The 10,019-nt window shown below is 32.6% G+C and overlaps 1 protein-coding gene across 1 annotated transcript; it reads right to left on the reverse strand.

Moving 5' to 3' along the window:
• Window positions 1–3,745: 3,745 nt before the first annotated feature.
• Window positions 3,746–7,458, reverse strand: LOC145608611 (glucose and ribitol dehydrogenase-like). The gene is made up of 4 exons (XM_081664226.1): window positions 7,228–7,458; window positions 5,748–6,130; window positions 4,475–4,833; window positions 3,746–3,887 (listed from the first exon to the last, which is right to left on the reverse strand). Exons 1-4 carry the CDS (start codon window positions 7,417–7,419, stop codon window positions 3,865–3,867), a joined length of 957 nt encoding a protein of 318 aa, XP_081520352.1. The 5' UTR covers window positions 7,420–7,458; the 3' UTR covers window positions 3,746–3,864.
• Between the last annotated feature and the right edge of the window lie 2,561 nt (window positions 7,459–10,019).

A 10,019-nucleotide genomic window follows, 5' to 3' on the forward strand; every position in this document is an offset into this window, starting at 1 on the left:
CCGTCGGAAACCCGTGTCAAAAAGAAAGCCACCCCACCACCAGACGCCACCAACCGAAAGGAAAAAACCACCATTTCCGCCTTAACCCGCACCACCGCTTTAAACCCCACAGCCCGCACCAACGCCTTAACCCCCAGGCCCCAGATATACAATCCGGACTAACAATCACACGAACCCACCCACCTAAAACCACCCAAAAACCAAAACCACAACCACCCAAAAGCCACCACCACTTGAAAATCACATCACAACAATAAAATCCAGAAAAAAATCAACAAAATTAAGAATAAGAAAACATACATTATAAACCGAAAATGGGGTTGATTTTCAACTCTTATTTGGTTTAAAATGACCAAATTTGACCATTAAAACTCTAGATCTAGAGTTGTCATGGTCGAATTTGTCTATTAAACCTTTGTTTTGACCATAGAAACCTTCGTCTTTGCCAAATTATGCGAATAAAGTGATGAAAACCACCAATTTGATGGAGGAGAAAGGGAGAACAGAGGAGGAGTGAGACGAAGGAGGAGAAAGACGAAGGAGGAGAGAGGGAGAACAGAGGAAGAGGAGGAGGAGGAGGAGGAGGAAAGAGAAAGACGAAGGAGAAGGAGGAGATTGGGCGTCACAGAGGAGAAGGAGGAAAGAGAAAGAGAGAAGGAGGAAGGAGGAAGGAGGAAGGAGGAAGGAAAGAGGAGGAGGAAATAGTAGGAGAAGGAAGAAAAGAAAGAAAGAAGCGGCGCCAGTGTTCATCTAGGGTTTAAGGTTGTTTTTTTAAAAAATATACTCCCTCTTTTTTTTTATATATATATATATGCATCAGTTTGACCGGCACATTTGCCGAGACGCTACTTTGACCATAAATATTTTTAATTGTGTATTAGTAAAAATTGTAACAAAATTATATTATGAAACTATACATTATGACGAATCTAATGATATATAATATAATAACAAATATTCATTTTTTAGAGGTGAAAAAATTAAGTCAAACATAGTATGTGAATAGTGCAATTGTCAAAGTGATGCATGTAAAAAAACGGAGGGAGTATAATTTTAATGGTTCCGTCGGAAATCATTAATTTTCTGACGGATCAATTTCGTCGGAAAATAGGTGATTTTCGACGGAATTTAGACCCGTCGTAAATGACCTATTTTTCGTCGAAGTTAAGATCCGTCGGAAATTTTCGACCGATTTTCAACGGAATTAAAGAATTTTTCGGAAATATCCAACGGAATGTAAATCCGTCGGAAAATTTAGCTTCTCCGACGGATTTACGTGTCCGTCATAGCAATCCGTCGGAATCCAGCTGATTTCTAGTAGTGCAATTACATCATCAACCTTAATGATCATGATTAAAAAAACATACATAGTATATAAATGATATTTAATACTCCCACTATCCCATAATACATGACACAGTCAAACATTGCACACATATCAATGCATTAGTTTTACTTTATTTTGACATAATTAAAGACTAATGAATATTATTTCAAAAATTATATTATAAACTTTGATATTAAAACCTATCTAACAACGTATTTTATGATGAAATAATAATTTTTCTTATGTTCATAAAAAAAAATTATGGTCAAACCTAATGTATGAATAGTGAAAAAAAACTCCAACGTCTCATGTATTATGGGAAGGAGGAAGTATTTAAACAAAAATTAATTTATATATTTCATATGGTAAATAGAATTTGTGCGTCACTCATTACCTCAAAGAACATACATAGGCCTTGTTTGGCAATTGGCTGTTGGCTGTTGGCTGTCGGCTGGTTTGATTGGTTGGTTTGACTGGCTGTTTGTATTGGCTTTTTTGTTGGCTGTTTGACTTTTTATTAGTCTAAAAACATGTTTGGTAAAATTGGCTGTTTGATGTTATTAGTAACTTAGGTAGCCAAAAGCCAAAAGCTACTCCAAGTAGCTTTTTCATTTTGGCTTAAAAGCCATCTTTTCAGTTGGCTGAAAAAGCCATTTACCAAACACAAATTTTGGATGTTTGACCAAATGAAAAAGCCAAAAGCCAAAAGCCAACCAAAAAGCCAATGAAAAGCCATTTACCAAACAAGCCCATATACAAGTTAAATTCAAAGAACATCAATCAAGGATAAATTCAAATTAAAGAACATTAGAGCTAAAACACATACAAAATAGAAATTGTGTGAACATATGCACTAGCCAGATTCAAAGAGCATAAGGGATAAATCTAAAGAACAATGGCGCTAAAACACATACAAAATATAAATTACATACATAGCCAAATTCAAAGAAAATATATAAGGCATATATGCAAAGAACATATGTGCTAAATAAAAAATACAATTCAAGATATGTGCATCACTTATTACCTTAAATTAAAGAACATATGAGCCAAATTTAAAGATCAAAAGAAATAAATTCCAAGAACATCATTGCTAAAACACATACAAGATTAATCGGAATTTCAATATATATTGTAAATAGTGATTATATTAAACCTGAAAAAGATTTACATATATTGTTAAAGTTAAATAAACAAAACAAAACCCATTTATAAATATCTGTACTATGAAAAAATTTTACATACTAAAATGTAATTAATTATTTGGAAAATTTGTTAATTAGTACCTCAAAAAAGGGGTCTTTGTGAATTACTACCCCTAAAAAAAAAAAAAAAAAAAGTTGTTGATTACTACACTAAAACTGATGAATTTTATAGATTGCTACCTTTTTCCCTAATCAGGCCCTAATTAGGTCATTTAATCTATTAATAATATCATTATCCGGCTAATTTGTAATTAGTTGCTTATAAACCTTAAAAAATTAATTAAACCCTAAAAGCACCTCCACACCACCATTGCACCACCTCCGGCTACCCTCCACCCACTACCAAACCTACCTCCTCCAACTCCCCATCATGACAACACCCCTTTCTCGGTCCCCACCCTAAAACCACCATTTGCCCACCCTAAAACCACCTTCCTTTCACAATACCCCCATCCCATACCCGTGGCGGCCCTGACCCCCTAGCCCTCGCCGGGAAACCTTGCTCGACCATCCTAATCTTCCTTTATCCCCTTTTTCCCTAATCACCACCCTAGGGTTTCAATTTTAGGGCTTTAGGGTTTTAATTTTGGAAACTTAGGGTGGTGATTAAAGGGGGAGAAGGGGGTGGAGGAGGCTTAGGGAGGGCCTAATAGGGTTCTCTGGCAGGGGGAGGGGGCTAGGGTCGCCGGTGGGCGAGGAGGAGGGAGTTTTTCGAGGGTTGGAGGGATTGTTGGGGGGTTTAGAGGTGGTGTAATGGGTGGTTTAGAGGTGGGGTGGATGTCGAGGCGGGGGTAGGCTGCCGAGGATGGTGGGGATGGGGTAAGGGGGCTGCCGGTGGTGGTGGAGTGGTGGTTTAGAGGTGGTGTTATGGTTTATTTAATTAATCATGCCTTAAAAGTAACTAATTACAAATAAGTTGGATAATGATATCATTAATAGATTAAATCACCTAATTAGGGGCTGATTAGGGAAAAGGGTAGCAATCTATAAATTTCAACAGTTTTAAGGTAGTAATTAACAACTTCTTTTTTTAGGGGTAGTGATTCACAAATACCCCTTTTTTGAGGAAGTAATTAACAAATTTTCCCAATTATTTAGAATCAATCAAAGAAACTGAAATATATTTTGACATAAATATAATATAAACTAACCAATACATACAATAAGATATGTCAAGTCTTTTATACAAAGAAATATTACAGATATAAGACAAGTGAACCATAGAGCGACATTTGCCAACATCACATCGATTGATTGATGAAATCACCCCTTATGTTGCTACTCTTCAATTTGTTCTTTATTAAGTTTCTTTGTTTGGTAGATGTACTTGAATTATCCGTTGACAATATCTCCACCTGTAACAAGTTAGAAGATTGTTAACTATATAGAAAACAAAATCTTAATCAAATTATTGTATACAATATATCAAAATTTTAATTTAAGAAATACAAATATTTTTTTTGTATATAATTTTGGCGTTTCATAAGTCTATGTTCGAGGATTATATTGGTAAAAAAAATATTTTATTTGTAAGGTTGTTTAAAATAATTTAAAATAGTAATTACAAATTTGATTAAGTGTAAGAAAAATGTGAGTGAAAAATGGGAAAAAAAATGTAGGTATGTTTAAAATAAAATAAATTAAAATTGTTAAGAACTTTTTACAAATAGAATAAAAAGTAAAATGATACGAGTAACATCATCTAGAAACAGGGTAGTATATATATATAGCTCTTAGGGCTATATATAAGCATTAAAAACATTTTGAAAATTGTATTAAATTAGGAATTTACGACGAATACACGCGTAGATAAGTGTAATTAATGTGTTTGTCATGATTTTCTAAATTTAAACAATTTTCAAGCATATATAACATTTTCCTATATATATATATACATATAAACATGAAACAATTTATGGAAACACAAGGAACCAAAATATACCATTAGGATGGAGGAATTGGCCAGTAAAGTAGGATGAAGTTTGGTTACTTGCAAGAAAAACATAGGAGGGTGCGAGTTCGTAAGGTTGTCCTGCTCTATCCATTGGCGCCTGTGAACCAAAAGTTACAATCTCATCTACAGGAAGTGAAGCCACTTCTAAGGGAGTCCAAATGGGGCCTGGTGCAACCCCATTCACTCGTATACGTCGGTCGAGAAGCTGACGGCTTAGGCTCCTGGTGAAGCTGACTATGGCTCCTTTGGTGGCAGAATAGTCAACTAGTGTTGGTGAACCTATGTATGCCAAAACTGAAGCTGTGTTGATTATGCTGCTTCCTTCTTTCATGTGCTTCAATGCATGCCTAAATGAGGTTAAAATCACAAAGACGGTCAATGAAGATTGTGGATATTGCAAAATCTCAAACGTTGCAATTAAAAAAAACAAGAAAATATCAATTATAATTAATAAAATTAAAATACCCCAAGTCAAAGAGAATTGAATAGTTTTACATCTTCATCTTGGACCAAAAACATCTACCCAACATTTTGACTTTTTCCATGACTTGCATAATTTAGAAATTCCAAACACTCAATGAATAGTGAGATAGGTGTCGGATAGCTAAATAAAGACTAATTATGTATGGTTAGGTATTGATGCATAGCTGCTATTTACATAACATGTAGATAGCAGCTACAAGTCAAAAGAGTAAGGAATTTTTTTTTTTTTCTTTCTAGTGGTACAAATATTGTACCACTGTTACCTATAACGGTTATAAATAGTACTATTAAAACAACCTATACTCTAATAGTATAAATTACATGTATAATAGTGTATTAAAAATACCACTATAAGTATAATGGTACATTAAAAGTACCACTGAAACAATAAAAAAAAAACTCAAAAAAATTATGTGAATCTACCGGTTAACCCTCCTATATATATTCTAAATCAGTAGCAGCTACACGCCTAGTTGCACTCAATTATGTATATGAGATTTAAGCTTTGATTTAACTTTTTAGTTTTAGCTTTTAAGTACTACCTACATTAACTAATTAAGTTAGGGTTCGTACGATATTGCCTTATTTTCTGTTGTCATGTTTATTGTTTTTTAAAATAATATGATATATGTCATATAATTTTGAAAACGAATTGACAACTGATTTCTTGTTTTTGGTTTTTGTTTGAAAAAAACAAAAACCTAAAAACAATAAATGACCACGAAGAAACCCTTAAATAATGAAAATATATCATATTAAATCCATCATGAATACTTACTTTGCCATGTAAATATAGGCGAAGATGTTGATTTCAAACGTTTTCCTCACTTGTTCCTCTGTGATTTCATCAATACTCTTTGCATAGTATTGTACTCCTGCATTATTCACTAACACATCGATGCGTCCAAAGTGGCCAATCACCTCATCAACCACGTACTTGCATTCCTTTTCGCCTCGGAGGAACTCGGCCGGAATGGCAATGGGCTCACCTGCATCATTCTCTTTGGCCGCTTTTCTTATCAAAGCCAAAGCATCATCGGCATCTCTATCCTCTGGCCCTTTAACATACGTGAATGCCACGGTTGCGCCCTCGAGTGCAAAATAGTAACAAACTGCTCTCCCTATCCCTGAATCACCTCCTGTTACTAATGCCACTTTTCCCTGTAATAACAATGTTAAAAATATACAATCTTCACTTTTGTATTAACACCAAATTAATTAAGTTTGGGGAATTCTACATGGTATCCTTGTAAAATTGCAAATTTTGATTGTTGGATTTATTTACTAGCCTTGAGCATTTATTTTAACTTTCTCAAGTGACATACCATCGATTATTGCCTACTATCTCTAGCACTTATTTTTTTGCCTTATTTGACTTTTCACAGTTTTCAAAACGTGTCTTTAAACATATATATCTCCAATTGATTATTCAATTTAGTAACATGTCCTTAATTCAGCTAAGTCCCTCACTAGACCCACCACAATAACAACCCCAACCACCCAACCCTGTAACAGTGGCCCCGGCCTTGACCAACCCGACTCAACAACCCACAACCCAAACCCGATCCACATGAAACCACCATCCACCTACCGGAAACCACAACAGCTAACCTCCCAAATTAATCTCTCAACCATATATCGTTAACCAATCCCCCTCCCAAAATAAATAAATAATTAAATCCATTGTATATGGAATGTGCAAATTAAAAATATGAGTATCAATTAAGTAGAATCTTCCATTGAGTTTTGAGGTATATTTACTATGTTTTCATAGGACTTATAATTAAAGAGATGATGCATGGTTACTAGAACACACAAGCATAATGAGTAATGAGGAGAATTAATAAAAAAAAAAATGAGGAGAATTAATAAAAATTGATACAAATAATTCTAAGTTTAGTAAATTAATGTGTAATAAATAAATTTTTTAATGCAATCAAACATTAATAATAAAATCTATTGACACATAATTTAATCATGCATGCACCCTTATATTAATATCATACTAGAAAATATGTACGGAGTACAATGCTTATGTATTACCCTTAGAATTGTATATTTAGATGAATAACAAATTTGTGAAAATCATGAACTACATCATGTAGTTGCATTAACATCCTAAATAATTTTCATTAAATAATAAAAATAAAAAAAAATAAAAAAAAAAAAAAGCTTAGATTATTATGAAGACAAAATAAAGCTAAGCTTAATTAAATAATGTAAGTCTATTCAAAAAAATTAAATAATGTAAGTCTTACATGAAGCTTTTTGGAAGGTATATAATGAGGATCGAAAGAAATAGGAAGTGGATTCATCAAATATTGTTTTCCTGGTTGAGTTTCCTGCTTTTGTGGTGGGAATTTCTGGTCCGTACTTGCCATTGTTACTTCAAAACACAGCAAGATAACCAGAAAACATAAGCAATTGGACAACTTATAATTTATCTTCATTGTTTTTCTCGTTTGTATTATTGTATAGTTGTATGCCGTAGCTAGATAAACGGATAGACCAACCCAAAACTATTTATATAGACAACAAACTTTACAATATTTTTTTAATTATTTATTTATTTTATTTATGTGTAAGAATAATTATAAAAAAAATTAATATTTACAAAGTCCACATAAAAAACAAATCTAACAATGTTTTATATAACTACTTGTTAAATACGGGTCTGGGCCGCACCCGTCATGGAAGAGTGCAAGTCCACCACTTCACAAGACCAAGGAGGTTCCACCACAAAACCATATGGAATGAGGAGAGTAACCCCTTAGCCTTATATTGTGGTGGTAACTCTTAAAGTTTTTCAAGGTGGGATTTCATTACCACTACACTCCCCCTTGATTGTTCAGTGTGGGACAAGAGAATGCTCACATGTGGGCTGGTCATGGGCTCAACACTACCCCTCACATGTGATCTGTCCATAGTGTTTGGCCCAGTATACCTTAGCCATTAAGGCCCCAATCGTGAGATCGTGGGCCTGGATCTGATACCATGTTAAATACGGGTATGGGTCGTCGCTCCCGTCATGGGAAAGTACAAGTCTACCGCTTACAAGACCAAGGAGGTTCCACCTCAAAACCATATGAATTTTTTTAAAAAGAAGACGACACATGCATGTTATTCCTGGTTTCACCTTAAATATTATGTAATACATAGTTATAGATTTATGAGAGTGAGGGATAGCTCGAGTGGTTAGAGTTTCCCTCCCAATTCTGGAGATCGATTCTCATCCCCGCCCTTATGGCTCTCTTAACACCAAAAACATAATTATAGATTTATGAGTTAGCATCAATTTGATGCAAAATAGCGTAAATTTTTTTTTTTTTTGTTTAATTTGTACTATAAATTAAATCCATTTGATTGTAATATATTATATAAAAAATCATTTTAAGCAAATAATATTAATATTACTAATAAGAATCTTTAATTTCTATTATAATATATAAATTAAATATATATAATTTTATTGTCTTAATTAAGCTGTCAATCAAAAAGATATAAAAGGAAACATCAAGTTAGAATATATTTATTTCAAGAAAGTGGTTTTTGGAGGGAAAAAAACCACACCAGAAAGTGACATGTGTCATTTCCGGTGTCCGTTTTAGTATTATATGTTACTGATTGATAACATGTTTCATTTGTATCATAAATTAAATCCATTTTATTATAATATATTATATAAAAAAACATTTTAATCAAATAATATTAATATTATTAATAAGAATCTTTAATTTCTATTATTGTATAAATTTTATTGTCTTAAATAAGCTGTCAATCAAAAAGATATAAAAAGAAAAATCAAGTTAGAATATATTTATTTCAAGTAAGTGGATTTTGGAGATAAAAAACCACACCAGAAAGTGACAGTGTCATTTTTGGTGTCTGTTTTAGTATTATGTTATTTATTTTATTTCTTATAAATTAGTGAACATAGTCAAACTTTTAAAAACTTAATCATGGGACAATCAGTAAGGGGTGGAAGTACTATACTACTAAGTGCTTGTTTATTTCACCTTATTTTTGTTTATTTGGTTTGATCTGAACTTATTTAATCTGATAGATTTGATTGTCTAATTTGAGTAAATTTTGACAATTTGACCTCATACATATGTAAGCTAATTTACAAGGAAAAAATATATACATTAAAGGGGATCTTATTAGATTAGCAATGATGTGCATCTTAATAATATGTAATAAAAACAACCGCATGTAAAACAACAAAGTATGCCAAAGCTTATTTTTCCTGATTTGAATATAAGTAAAAAGAAGATGAACTAAACATAGTCTGATTGTCATTTTAGACAACAACTTAAATACATCAATTACAAATTAAAATAAGTGAGCTTTAATCTGAATACTAACATGCATAGGTTGATACTAATTATGTTTTACTGTTTAATATCATAGTCTAGTTTGTAAAAGTCTCTTTAATTTGTTCTTGAATATTGCTTTTTGGCTCGTTGTTCTTGAATACTAGCAATGTTTTGAAATTTTAACACGAGATCCACTATTATTATATTGTTTCTCTTTTCACTGTTTTTCTAAGACTACATTTCACAAAAGCAAGTGTTGTAAGTTGCAAGTATTTGAGAATGGAGAAGGAATTGTAGTTGTTGATCCATCATGTACACGTTGAAAATGCAACTCGTAGCATAGTTTTACACGGATAACATGCACAATAAAATACTACCTCCGTTACATATTAGTTGCAACTTTGAAATATTTTATCTCTCACAAATAATACCCAAAGTTGCAACTAATATGTAACGGAGGTAGTATTATAATTCGTACGATGTGACATCAATTGTAGTACCAATATATGGATGTGAAATGCCAAAAAAATTTAATGCCTCCCAATTGATTGCCAAAATATCAGCAATTTTATGATAATGATCGATGAGGACTAATAACGAGCCAAACCATTTTCTTGTTAAATTAACAAAAAATACTAAAGACGCACGGCAATTTCTAACACTTGAAACCATTTTTTTAAAATATTTTATATGACAAAAACAAAATAGAAATTTCATTATCAATGTTGAGAGGT

Source organism: Chenopodium album, chromosome 23, assembly GCF_948465745.1.
Source record: "Chenopodium album chromosome 23, dcCheAlbu1.1, whole genome shotgun sequence".
NCBI classification, from domain to species: Eukaryota; Viridiplantae; Streptophyta; class Magnoliopsida; order Caryophyllales; family Amaranthaceae; genus Chenopodium; species Chenopodium album.

Bases quoted from the DNA above. Each gene is read 5' to 3' on its own strand.
- LOC145608611 (XM_081664226.1), bottom strand. From the start codon at position 7,419: ATGAAGATAAATTATAAGTTGTCCAATTGCTTATGTTTTCTGGTTATC. The intron at 6,131-7,227 runs GTAAGACTTACA...TTGTTATTACAG, and splicing joins TACCTTCCAAAAAGCTTCAT to GGAAAAGTGGCATTAGTAAC. The intron at 3,888-4,474 runs GTATATTTTGGT...AACTTGTTACAG, and splicing joins CCAATTCCTCCATCCTAATG to GTGGAGATATTGTCAACGGA.